The following is a 14,020-nucleotide window of genomic DNA, read 5'->3' as shown; positions in this document are numbered from 1 at the left end:
AAGAATACAACCTGCTCATCTGAGCTCAGATGAACTAGCTTGGGTGTAATATGTATCCTGGGGTGCACCCATCTGAAGAGACAAATAAATACTTGTCTCTTTCTGGGGCCACTAGTTGCTTTATCAGCATACATCACTATACCTTAATCAGATCTGTGTGTGTTGTGCCATCAAGTCACTTCCGACTTACAGTGACCCTATGAATTAATGACCTCCAAAACATTCTTATCATTAAACAGCCTTGCCTGAGGTCTTGCAAACTGAGGACCATGGCTTCCTTTATAGAGTGAGTCCATCTCATGTTCGGTCTTCCTCTTTTCCTGCTGCCTTCAACCTTTCCCAGCTTTATTGTCTTTTCCAGTGATTCATCTTCTCATAATGTGACCTCAGTTTAATCATTTTAGCTTCTAGGGAGAGTTCAGGCTTGATTTGGTCTAGAACCTACTAATCAGATGTACGATTTATATATTTATTCATTTATTCAGCTCAGAGGTGCCCTCCACATAAAACTGCCGAGGTTACTACTCCTATATGCAGATTGCCAGGTTAAATAGCTTTTCCTGAGCTTAGTATGTCAGAATATCACATCGATAATTGTATTCATGTATTTCTACTCAGTTTGTTTGAAAGTACAAACAAGGCTTCAGATTTACTCCCATCAAATGTGTGAAATTATCAGTATACTGTGTATCTTAAATCCAGTGGCCAGTTTTTCCTTCCCCCACTACTGCAAAGTAGGAGATAAAGTATCTGATGGATTTGGCCACCAAGGTCCATTTGATTCTTTCCTTCATTCTCCTTATTAAAAAGAATATTTGCTATTATGGTTTAATGGTCCTAGTGCACTATAAAGAGATATATACGATCTTACACTACATGTTTTCATATCTTTAATACAACTGTTCTTTCCTTGCCATTAGCATGGAGATTGTTCTCTTTTTGAAAGAGAACTTAAATGCTTTTAGTCCATTAATGTTGTGGAATTTAATATCTGATTTGTTTTTCAAGATCCAGATTTTTAGGGGTGGGTTAAGGAAGCAAATGCATGCTGCAGGGACCTTTGTTCAGCACCCTTTCAGGTAATAAAATTATGAAGGTGTGAAGGCACATGAAGTGTACGTCAGCAACTAGATCTATACCTTTTGAACATTAGACCAGACATAAAATATAAGTAGGTACCAGTGAAGCTATGGAAGTTATAGAATGCTAGAACACTGACAACGTACTTGCTACTCATTAGTGTAGTGCAGATGACTTATCTACAGCAGCACTTGAACATACACTACGTAGAAAGACTACAATCACTCCTAGCAAGTCTTTAATAACTTGGTTTTGCTACAACCCTGTTTTGATGAATACTTTCCATTAAAAAGTATACTGGAGCTTGGTCACACAGGGTGGTAAGTCTTCTGTGACAGTTTGTTACTACAGCCAGCATGCTGGTTGAACAAATGCAGTAATATGGTTCTCTTTAGAAGAGCTAAATTTTAATGTCTTGAGCTGAAGTGTAGTGTTTATCTTCTTTTCTCATCTCCCTCTAATGTTTTTCAACTGAGCTCTGAGAAACAGCACGAGAGAGCTGCTAGAGGGTTTTTTTTTTAATTTGCTTCCAGCTGCGGGTACTGTGTGGGGGGGAGAGTTGTGAGTTGTTTCAGAGTCCTGGCTGCTTGAGATAGGGTGAGAAAGGGGCATTGTTTGACTGTAATTGAGTGTCTGGGTGAATTTGAATAGCTGCTGGCCACACCCTCTTGCTAGGGGAGGCTTCTATTTAAGGCAGCACCTTGCCAGAGGCACAAGCCCTCAGTGGCTCTTAGACTAGGGACTCTGTTAGAAGCCCAAGAAGAGCCAGAAAGCCAGGGCCCTAGTCTCCTTGGGTTTCCAGTAAGGTAAGTAGACTTCTACAAGGAGAACATAAATACAAAGGGTTTTAAAAGGGGGGTTATATATAATTATTTTTTCAAGCAATTAGCCAGAATGCCAGCAGGGGGTTGGTGGCTATCCAGTTTTTTGCATGGAGTGTCACATGTATGACTATCTGCCCACTGGACAGAAGTCTTGGGTGTGTGCCCGGTGCAAGGAGCTCCTGGTTCTCAGGGAACAAATTTGCTTCCTTGAGGCGAAGGTGGCTGACCTAGAGAAGCAGAAACAGTAAGGCGCATGGAGAAGACTCTCGGGGACTTCGTAGATATGTCCCACTCTGAATATGGAAGCCCCGCCGCTGTCAGGAAGCATGAAGGTAGAGAGGAAACAGGGCACTGTGCTGCGGATAAAGGGAATGTGCCCTCAGAAGGGACCTCTTCTTCAGCTGGTGAACGGGTATCCTTTTGCACCAAGGAACCATCCCTTGGCAGGGAGGGAGGGGGGCTCTTGGTAGTTGGTGATGCAATTGTTAGGCAGGTAGACAGCTGGGTGGCGAACCCACGTACTGACTGTATGGTGACTTGTCTGCCTGGTGTGAACACTTTCCATATGAAGAAAGGTTAAAACACTTGGGGCTCTTTAAGCTTGGAGAAACGACAGCTGAGGGGAGACATGATCGAGGTTTATAAGATTATGTATGAGGTAGAGAAAGAAGTTCTTTTCTCCCTTTCTCACAATACAATAACTCATGGGCACTCATTGGAATTGCTGAGCAGTCGGGTTAGAACAGATAAAAGTACTTCTTCACCCAAAGAGTGATTAACACATGGAATTCACTGCCACAGGAGGTGGCAGCGGCTAAAAGCATGGACAGCTTCAGGAGGGAATTAGATAAACATATGGAGCAGAGGTCCATCAGTGGCTATTAGCCATGAGGTATACATAGAAACTCTCGGTCTGGGGCAAGTGATGCATTGTATTCTTGGTGCTTGGGGGGGGGGTCAACAGTGGGAGGGCTTCTAGTGTCCTGGCCCCACTGCTGGACCTCCTGATGGCACCTGATATTTTTGGCCACTGTGTGACAGAGTGTTGGACTGGATGGGCCATTGACCTGATCCAACATTGGCTGTTCTTATGTTCAATTCTCTTAGGAAGATGAAGTAGATGTGAAGCCAGCCACAAAATCTGAAGCTCCATTTACACACAAGGTCAACATGAAAGCTCGATTTGAAAAAATGGCAAAGGCAAGAGAGGAAGAGGAACAGAGGAGAATTGAAGAACAGAAACTTTTACGGATGCAATTTGAACAGAAAGAAATTGATGCAGCATTACAAAAGGTACCTAAAACAGTATCGTTTGTAAAACTAGCAAAATGTGGTGTGTTGAGGCAGCAAGGGGCTTATTTACATTGTAATACATTCTCCTTTTTTGAAATACACTCTCCTTGAGTGAGCTGAGACCAAGGCCAGAACAAGCCAACTGTTGGTAAAGGTGGAGGACTCCTACTGTGTTGGGCCCACATACAGTACTGTACTTTTCTTTGTAAGTGAATAGCACTTCTTTATGGGAGAAGGGAGCTTGAAGGAACTACGGGAACAAGATGGTACCTGTCAGATTTGTTTCCCAACTTCATATTCAAGTGCAGTATTGAGAAATGAATGGAATATATGTGTATGATCTAGGTCATGATACAGAATGAGGTGTATCAAGTATTTTTAGAAAGGAGAGGCGGCCAGTAGGGCTTCTGATTGGCTTGCAAATTCAGAAAACATCACCTTGGCAACAGCACAAAGATCTTTACTGAATGACTGAAGGTAAGTCATGTGTTACAATAAAATATTTTCACACATTGTTCATTTTAAAACGCATCCTGTTAAGCAGAGCTTCTGTCTGAAATGTTGAAGAGTTCCTGCCTCCTGTGTCAGAATTCCAAAGATCTCCCCACATGCTCAGAAAACTTGGGAACTTCTGATTTAAGTATTGTACAATACCAGTATTGTATGAAGCATGATAGTTTTCATAATTCCTATTTTAAAATGCAGAAAAAAGAAGAAGAGGAAGACGATGATGGGAGCACTGTTAATGGCTCAGTTTATGAAGATGAGGAGCAGCAAGCAAGGTCTGGAGCCCCATGGTTCAAGAAGCCTCTTAAAAATGTGTCAGTTGTGGATGGTGAACCAGTAAGATTTACTGTCAAAATAACTGGAGAACCCAAACCAGAAATTACATGGTGGTTTGAAGGGGAAATGTTGCAGGACTGTGAGGACTATCAATACATTGAGAGAGGAGAAACCTACTGTCTTTACTTACCAGAAACTTTCCCAGAAGATGAAGGAGAATATATGTGTAAAGCAGTAAACAGCAGAGGAACAGCAGCTAGCACCTGTATTCTCACCATTGAAAGTAAGACTTAGCATTTTAATGACGATTCACATCATTATTTTCTAAATCAGTTCTTAACACTCTCTTTTTCTCTTCTCTTCTTCTAGCTGATGACTATTAATAGCCTTTTCTGGAGCCTTCCTTCTCTAAATTTATTGCATTTATTTCTTTCTCTCTGTGGTGGGGCCAACAAGAAAAATGTCTGTCATTCCTGAAACAAGATACCCAATTGCCTGTTTTAAGCTTCTGTATTTCAGACTTATTTGACAAGTTTTGTAACCTGAAGCATAATGGCTCAACCCCACCCCACCCCTTACTAATGTGTTGCTTCACACAATCAAGGCTATTCCCGACAGGCTTCATGTGATACAGCCTACTTAGTCATTATACTAGTCTTCATGATTTCAGAATAAAAACAGTGTAGTGAAAAACAAGTGCACGGTGAACTGCTTCACACAAGTAGTCTTCTGCCTGGAAGAGCCTCTGGATTTTTGGCATTGCAGTTTTCATGCCATGGTTTGCACATGTGAAATTAGGGCAAAGACACAGGGAAAAGCAAAACCGTGTTGTTCCCACAAAGACCAATTAATTATTCTACATTAATATTGCCCTCAATTTCTTTGATCTGGAAACTGTTAGTGCGGAAAAAATGTTTAGTAAAATTTAGTAGCCAATTTTTAGTCATTTATTTAATTGGTTTCTTGTTTAATGGAATATTTTCCTTTTAATCTGCTTGAATAACATAAAATTAAAATAGTGGCTTGAAAGCAGATTTATGTACTTATCATGTATATGCAGTTGTCAAAGTTATATGAAATATTTGAATTTATAATTTTGTATTAGAAGTTAGATATTGTCCAGAATCTTGCTTATAATACTGAACCAAAGTTGTAGTATTCAGTAGTTAAACATTATTATGATACTGGATGACTTTTCAACTTGAACCTCTTGTACTGAATCATCTCACTACAGTATATACAAATAGCATTACCAGTAAATAAGGTTTTCATACGTACTTAAAATAAGTAGTCATTACAGATTTGCTAATGGAAAGCTGCAAACTAAATTCCAATGCAAACTACCATATACACTGGAAAGAATTTAGTGATATGGAGCAAATAACAGAATTCTCCGCTAGATTTTGGCTACATTTAATTGGGCAAGTTTTAGAAAAAGTAAAAGTTAGAATAAAATTTTATACAGACTGTAACTGGCTTTTTAAATCTTATGTACCAAATTCCCTATGCTGTGTTCTGAATTAATTGGAAGGTTAATAAACCTATGCTGAGTCTCATGTGACTTTTCATCATTTCAGAAAGGTAATGGTCATTCATTCCTACCTAAAATTCTTGGACATACAATGGAATTGTATCTTATGAAGTAGATCTTCTCCTACTTTCCATCTCACACAGGCACATCCTCCCATAAAGGCATTGCCTTGGGAGGCTTACAGACAAATCACCACATGGCAGAGAAGATACAAAATTGGATAAAACTGGCCTCCCTCTTTCATCTGCTGAAATTCTACTAGTACAAGAATGTGTGATAGCCTATGGCAATTATGCCTCTCCGTAACCCTCCAGCTTTTTGTCCACAAGGGTTAGTTATCCCCCAACCTAGAAATACACGATTATGCGTCAAAGGCATTTGGAATCTTTTTCAGATGAAAAGTGACTGAAGAACAGAAGAGAGAGACAAGACAAATTACCCATTAGTTTACATTTATTGAGAATGCATACAAAAACATTACAATTAAACGTATTTTCATGAATACATACAATGTCTTATTGCAAGTTCAACACAACACAGCATAAAGCATTTGATTTACCTCAAGTCCAAGCTGCATCTCCCTAAGATACTTCCCATCACAGTAGCCTTTTAAAGACAATCTTCTTTTTTAAAAACACGGGTAGTTTCTGTAGAGAACACTCTCTCAGGACGAAAATGCATCTTGCATGCATATAAGATAAAGGTTGCATAAACTTAAGGATACTACGAGTAGGAAAAGTGGATTTGTTGTATGCATTATGCAGGCCCAGTGTCTTGCTTTATGAAATGCTAGTATGCAAGAGACCTAGATGCTCTATACTCTTAATCTTATAAAAAGAAAGGCTCCCCAGTTGCTCAAAATATTTTGTGGAAAGAGGATGATTAGTGAATGATACAGCCTACCTTGCCCCTACAACATGTAATTTATACAAAAGATATAGCTAAGGAATTATTTTTAAATCAGCAAAGCTTGACTATACAGAATGCACACTCAACAGTGATCTGTGAGCATCACTCAGTTGAAATGTAAAGATGTTCTTTTATTTCCTTTAGACGCATGCATTACTCACATCTGCTTCTAGTCAGGGTACTCTAACATTCTATATTTAAAAACTGCATTTATTTCTTCTGCCAAATCACAAGAACTGCTCAAGAAAACTAATAATGTTCCTGAAAGAAATCAAAGACTGAAACTGAACAGCAAAGCTACACAACGTCAGAAGATGCCTAAGTTCCACTAGCACAATGAGAAAATAATGCTTAGACTGTTAAATCACCTCCTATGTCAGAAATATTAATCTTTTCTATTTCTTCCCTTTCCTTGAATTGTACTACAATTTAAGCTATGTTTATAAAAATGGAGTGGCAAAAATAAAACTTGGTTTTAAAATGGGGTAATGAAATCCAGCACAGATGAAGTTCTTTAGCAGCTCAACAGCACAACACAAACCTAGTTCCCAATAAAAATGAAATCTGACATGTTGAACTACAACAAAAAATGAAGTGGCTTGAGGGTATTCAAGTACAACTATTAAATTTAGTTGTGAAATGCAAAACATATCTATGCTTGACTATTTAGCAATGTGTAAATTGATAGATGGCTTGTATTATTACCACATAACAAATTACGGAACATTTATGTCAAGCAAATAGCACTTAAAAGAATGAGAAGCGATTAAAACAGGCAAATTATACCCTACACCATTAAGTATGGGATACATTTAAAATCGGTATTTTGCCAATTTTACCTTCTACATGGAGCCCTTCTACGGTCCATGCTCATCGGCTCACCATGGCCATACACTCAAAGGAATCCTCTTTATTGGAAGTAACTATCTCAGGACCTGATTTTATGAGCTATGATTTGGTGCTTGCAGCATCTTCAGCACTGTGTGTGAAAATGAAGGCAGTATTTTTGAATAGTTTTCTTTGATGCAGAGAAAAACAGGACTTTTGAGAAAATCAAAACATTTTATTAAGTGACAAACAAAAAACTGATGGTACTGCCTTAGTATTGTCTAAATTAAAAAAAATTGTACCAGTTAAGCTATCTAGATAAGCCGTAACACAAAACATTTTAAACTGGCAAAAATATACAGCAATTCAGCTGAAATAGCAAAGAAATCACTATAAAAAGGAAAGATTTGCCAAACCATTAACATTTTACTGGCACACATGCTTTCTAATAAGCTATTCTGCAAAATTCAAGTCTAAATTTTCCTTCTGTATCAAATAAGCAAGCTAGATTAATTTGTTTTACGGATATTATGGTGTATAACGTAAAAAAAAATCAGACAGTCTTGGGAATTAGAGAAACACAGTATGCTTGAGTAAATAGTACTGGGTATAACATCCTTTTCATTATAAAAGCATTTGTGAAGGCTGTTGAAGTTCTGACCAAGTATTTCCTGTATCTTGAAAAAATAATTTATATTCATTTGTAACAACTTAGCTACTGAGGGAAAAATAGTAAAAGTGACTTACTCAAAAATTATTGCAGCAATCCACTTATCTTTTAAAAATAAAGATACACATTTACCCAGAAATGTAAATAATTGTTTCAGACTTTCCACTGGAATTGAACCATAAATAGCAGAATACATTTGGGGAAGATATTGGCAGATTGCTTTTGAATACACAACCACAAAAAAATCTCACAGGGACAACATTAATATACTGAAATATGTATTTATACACTTCCTTAGGTTGTGCTTACCTGTGCTTTTTGCAGCAGAACCTAAGGTGGAAGGTCTGGGAAGGCACTGTGAAGTATAAATAATTGCACTGTTTGCAATTAATAAAGATTTTATACTTTAAATGAATCAAATCAACAGCCTCCATTCGGTGAATGATAAAGAATCTGGTGAATTTTTTGTTCTGTTTAGTTAGTAGCTACACCATTCTCCAATAAGCTACAGAAGAATCATGCAAAGTAGTTGCTCTAGAGCCTTTATAGCCTACTCTAAATATATTTAATAATTTCCTAGTAATCTTTTCAAAATGTCTGCTTTAAATCCTAATGCAAATTGGGCTAAAAATAAATTCCCTCCTGATTCTACAGTACAACAAAATGCATTTCTAGCTACCTGTGCAGTAAACGACTTCATTTCTGAGCTTCATTTTATTCTTCCCTAGCAACCACGCTAAGTGTATTCTCAAAAAGAACCCCAACAAAATCTTTTCCAGAGGTAAGGCTAATACAGGTTATTAACAAATACCTATATCACCAAATATAAGCAGACAAACTGAAGACAAAACAACGTCCTCCTTACAAGCAATTTAAACTTTGTTAACAATGCACAAGTTTATATCTGAATATATCTTGTTTCTGAACCCCTAATGAAAAAATGTTACTTAGGTACATGACAATTTAGCTAAAACTAAATGTCTCAGCAATACTTACCCATAAAGCTCATATACACATATAGATATATATGCACACCTACGTTTCTGAATTAAGAAGCAGTTATGATTTTCTAAGATATCAGCACTGTATTTTATTCCAACATAATATTCACACAGGTATGGCATTTGCATTATGTGGAACATTGACAAAAAGATACTGTTGCAGTTCATCATTTTGTCATTCTGTTGTACTTACAGTGCAATGCTCCTTGAAGGAACAATCAAAGATGATACACAGCACAGTCCTCCTCACCCCTACAGAGCTAGTTCTATACTGGCTGGATCAAACCTGCACTTCAACAGACAATGGCAAGACAGACTGTATTGCATGTAATCTAATAGATGCAAAAAAGTAAACAGTGGATTTTAACAGAACACCAATTTTTAGTATGAATATAAAGAATAGAACGCTTTATGGAGACTTTTCATAATATAATTGAATGACTAGTCTTCAGCATTTAAAAATAGACCTTATCTGTTAAGCACTCCCAGGACTCCAAAAAGAATGTTTCTATAACAAATGCAGTTTTGGTAACTAAAAGCATATAAACCTTACTACACTAAATTCTCAACCAAAATGCAGTCAACTGACTGCTTTGCACATCTGATTTCTACAGCAATTGATTTTAATAACGTGCCTGAAAAAATATACTGAAGAATCAAATCATGTATAAAAACAAAGGTTAACTATAGCAGCTATATGGGTCTGAGACAGTGGTCATGAATAAAAAGAAATTTCAACTGTTAATGCAATAGAAGTATGTCAAGAAACACCTTCACATACATGCAAATTTTAATCAAGTAAAAAGAAGAGGATATCAAGATGCTAAGCAGCAAAATACAGCAACAAAAGAGATCCTTCTAAACTATTCTGCAAATGGAGAATACCAATGTCAAACTCAAACTTTCAAGGAAAAAAATCTTACTTGTGTACATGTACAGCATTGCTAACATATTGCTGAATTCTGGGGACCCACATATCCAACTTACCGACACAGGAGGTTTCATATTATTTATTGTAAAGCACAAAACAGGCATTTAAAAGTGATCAAGTATACATTGGAAAAAGTACATTTATATCACAAAGCAATGACCACATAATAATTGCAAATACATTTGCTGGAATGTGTACATCTACACTAATGTACTAAAAACAAACCAAGTTCATTTCTACACAGAAATATTACCTCCTATCAGTAGTGATAGATATTTTGTACATTTTCAAAACACTATTTTTAAACCAAACAAAATTATGATCTTCATCAAGGCGTCTGCATCCACACATTTAACAAAGGTTTTTTCCCCCACATAATGAAGCAAATACTGTATTGTCCACTTCTTATTATTGGCCCTGTGCGAAGAAATACATAAGAGATACACAAAAAGTTAAAGAAAATCTTTTTAAAATTGTGCTAACTCAGGAGTGAAGCCTTTAAGAAAGAAAAATTGGTTAATGTAATGGTGGTGGCTTCCTGCATGGCTTTCAAAAACCCTGGGAGGAGAAATTTTTATTGATCAAAAAGCACTGAATGTATGCGAAGAAAGAGAGAGACAGAACTCCAGTTAACTGAGAGCATGAATTTATTTACTAATTATCCTTTGCAAGGAAAAAGAATGCATACTCCAAAACAGTATCAGAGTGGGAGACATGCAAAAACAAAACAGAAGGAATAAAAATAACCCCAAGAAATAACACCAAAAGTCACTAATATAACCAAATAATTCAAGAAGTTTATACCTGTGGTGCTGGAGGAATAGGCTGCCTGCTGTCTATAGTATTCAGCCCATGCTGCACTATAATCAGGCTGACCCGCTGGTGGTGCCCCTGCTGGAGCTGGAACTGCCTGACCTAGAATAAATACAGATTACACAACTCTGGTACCATAGCAGGAACAAATGAAGCTCAAAATAATCTCATTTCTAACAAACATTACCTTGCTTCTTGTAATATTCCTCCCAAGCCTTTGAATAATCTTGTGGCTGCCCTTGTTGACCTGAAAAACCCCCCACATTTTAATGTAAGCAAAGCTCCCAGGTACACCAAAATTACAGACAATACAGAGGACGAGTTCTTTGCTGTTTCATTTGAAGTATAGTGCAAGTAAGAAAAATGGTATTAAACCTCAAGTTTATACAGTATTTTTTGATGCATACGCTATCAGAATTTAGAATAAAACTAAGATTTTACCTACTTGGCATCAGCTGCTTAAATTTTAGCATACCAAAATATGCTTTACAATAGTTCACATACTAACACATGGGTGTATGGGACAGCATATGGCAGCATATAGGAACAAATATCTAACCTACATATGCCTCTCTCCACAACAGGCAGAACACCTGAGAATTCTAGTGGGTGTATGTACTGATGTATTCTCACTTTTATAACACTCCACGCATAATATGGAGTGTGCATTCTCCATGAGAGAGAATATATATCTGGGGATAGGTCTCCATTTACCAGCTGTAAAGCTTGTAGCCTTGAAATGTATGTATGAACACTTTCCAATACTACTATAATAAACTAGAATTTCCTGTTAAATCATATTTAGTGTGCCTTTAAAAGTTGCCCTCTGAATTTCTATGACTGCCTATTAGTAAAAACATACAGTATACACTAGAAAGGGAGAATAAAGTACTGGACATTTATAGTGATCACAATGCATGAATTCCTCTATAGCAACACACCACATATTTTGTGTATTTTTTAATAATTAAGACTAGTTTTCTAAGTGCATACACACACTGAATGAAGCAGTATCATTATGGTCTCACAGAGTAATACTTGTAGAATCTCTCCTTATATATAATTGAATAGTGGGTGCCAAAGTTCTAATTCTAAAATGCACTCCCTTAGTGTATGGCTGATGGCACTGCTCCTCAGCATATATCGCCACCAATGAGAAGGCAAAGCCCGGGTCCCGCCCACACCACAACTGCTGTGACAACCTGGTCTTTTGCATATGGAAGCTGATTGGACTTCACTCCATTCCACACCTCAAACTCCCCCCCCCCCCGCAAGGCAGTTGGAATGTCAGTTACATATGGAACTTGCTGTATTCTGGTGGTGTGCAGGTCCCAGGTTCATGTTTTAAAAGCAGACTGACACTGTTTGCCCAAAGCCAGAGCACTCTCCCAGAGCCTCTTTCTAGATCCCGTTGTATTTATTTCCACAACGGGCCTTATTTCTAGTGCAACAGAATCCAAAGGTCTAATAAATTGAACAAGCCAGAAAATATTCATAGTAGAATTTCCCACACATATTACAAAGTAATAAAACTATCTTGTTTTGAAATGTTGTATTTTGATTTTTCTGCAACCCATTCAATTGAGAGAAGATGACTAAAGCTCACCACCAGTGGATTGCAAGTAATGTGTGCTTAAAGAAGATTCATGGCGTTTAGAAACATCACAGCTGATCCTGCCCTTCCTCCAAAGAACCTGGGGGTTCATGGAACTGTATTCAACTTTATTTATAAATGTCTTACAATAACTCTGGGAGGAGCACTGTAAAATACAACACAGGCTTGGGGCCGATCAATTAAATTTCATGTTTTAATCCCAGTCTGACCCCAGGTTTTTCATAGACCACAGCCAATACACAAACAATTATGCTTTGCTGGCTCTCTGTTCTATGGGTCAATTGGTATATGATCCCCCTGAAGAATGAGATGGCAGGCAATATGCTTAGCATTCAAGATCACACTGCAAGATTAAAAATGTGGAGCCTGTCAAGCACAAATCTAACAACCTAGAGTAAGTTGTAAACATTAGGAATACTAGATACATGATATCCTGAAATGGTTGTACACTACTATTTTACAAAAATAAAATCCTGCATTAATGAAAGTAATCTCGAATCTTCATATTGTGCTCCAATTATGTTATCAAACTGTAGATCCCCCTGCACAAGTGGAAGACATGCCTGCTCATGTACGGTGTGCACTGATTCCATGCCACCCCATCTGTATCCCCTTGTACATCTGTAAGACCTTGAAGGTTTTCCCCAACACTCCAGAGCAGAGCAGGGGTGGCCAAACTTGCTCAACACAAGAACCACATAGAATAAACGTCAGACGCTTGAAAGCCGCAAGACATGAATAAATTTTACACAAACGTTTTTATTGGAAAATGTGCAACTTTGGTTTAGTAGCATTAAATGAGACTGCCAAAAATAAAAACAAAAGGGGTAAAAACAGATACTGATGAGATTTATTTGTTTGCTAATATTTATTTGTCTAAGATAGAGAGAAAAAGACAGCGAGGTGGAAAGAAAGAGAGGGAGAGAGGGAAGAAAAGCAAATAAATGGGGAGGGAGGAAGGAAGGGAGAGGTGGAAAGAAAGCGACTAAATGTGTTCTCCAACACCCCCCCCCCATGCCAGCCATCTTGGAGAAGTGATTTAAAAGAGACAAATGTCTTCTCCAAGCCGGCCAGCGGGGTCACGGGGCAGGGACTTGGAGAACGGCTTTACTTTTGAATGTGTTCTCCAAGCCCCCTGCCCCCACTGGCATACTGGCTTGGATAAAGGATTATTATTAATAATTTAATTTTAATTTAAAGACAGAAGTGCCTTCTCCGAGCCAAGCCAGCTGGCCAGTGTGGCAGGGCTTGGAGAACACATTTAACTTTAGATGGGGAGGGAGGGAGGGAAGAGGTGGGGCTTTAAGAACACATTTAAAGTTAAAGTTGCTTTCTTTCTCTGCTCTCCCCCTCCCAAGCCTACCCAGGGAGGCATGCCTCCCCTTCACTTCCCCAGCTGTCTTGCTGGGAGCCGCACAATAGGTGTGAAAAAGCTGCATGTGGCTCCCGGTCCACAGTTTGGCCACCCCTGCTCTAGAGTCAGTTTTATGCCAGTGGGATTTTAGAATATAAATCCATATAGTAGGTCCCCTTAACAAGTTTTAAGAGCAGCACAAGAAACCAACATATAAATATACTATTCCCTGCAAATTCTGGAGTGTGCAGTGAGGGACCCACAAAGACTTATGTCGGGGGGGGATCTTATTTTCGCACACCCTCTCTGGCTTTTCCTTTTTGCTTCCCCACCCAGCAGCATCTGCAGCTTCTCCCCTTTCCTCCTCTCCCACCCACCTACCAATCCT

General features: G+C 38.2%; 2 protein-coding genes across 10 annotated transcripts in view; one reads left to right on the top strand and one right to left on the bottom strand.

The window, feature by feature from the left end:
* NEXN (nexilin (F actin binding protein)) overlaps positions 1–4,997 on the top strand; it is a 58,767-nt gene extending 53,770 nt beyond the window's left edge. For all 4 annotated transcript variants that reach the window (XM_015414267.1, XM_015414269.1, XM_015414265.1 and 1 more), the window contains 3 exons: positions 3,012–3,197; positions 3,903–4,263; positions 4,350–4,997. In XM_015414267.1, the coding sequence (XP_015269753.1) occupies positions 3,012–3,197; positions 3,903–4,263; positions 4,350–4,363 (561 nt within the window). In that variant the 3' untranslated portion in view covers positions 4,364–4,997. The remainder of the gene's footprint in view (positions 1–3,011; positions 3,198–3,902; positions 4,264–4,349) is intronic.
* Positions 4,998–5,093: 96 nt separating this feature from the next.
* Positions 5,094–14,020, bottom strand: part of FUBP1 (far upstream element (FUSE) binding protein 1) — a 48,684-nt gene continuing 39,757 nt past the window's right edge. For 2 of the 6 annotated variants that reach the window (XM_015414262.1, XM_015414263.1), the window contains 3 exons: positions 10,851–10,910; positions 10,655–10,765; positions 7,695–10,267 (listed from right to left, as the gene is read on the bottom strand). In XM_015414262.1, the coding sequence (XP_015269748.1) occupies positions 10,179–10,267; positions 10,655–10,765; positions 10,851–10,910 (260 nt within the window). In that variant the 3' untranslated portion in view covers positions 7,695–10,178. Of the gene's footprint in view, positions 7,400–7,694; positions 10,268–10,654; positions 10,766–10,850; positions 10,911–14,020 lie in introns of those variants that run through there. The other 4 variants (XM_015414261.1, XM_015414264.1, XR_001482607.1 and 1 more) reach the window with 3 other exon arrangements.

The sequence above is a fragment of the Gekko japonicus genome, unplaced genomic scaffold (genome assembly GCF_001447785.1).
Source record: "Gekko japonicus isolate JY-2015 unplaced genomic scaffold, Gekko_japonicus_V1.1 scaffold30, whole genome shotgun sequence".
Lineage (NCBI taxonomy): Eukaryota > Metazoa > Chordata > Lepidosauria > Squamata > Gekkonidae > Gekko > Gekko japonicus.
The sequence above is the reverse complement of the archived record's forward strand: the minus strand, read 5'-3'. Positions and strand labels throughout refer to the sequence as shown.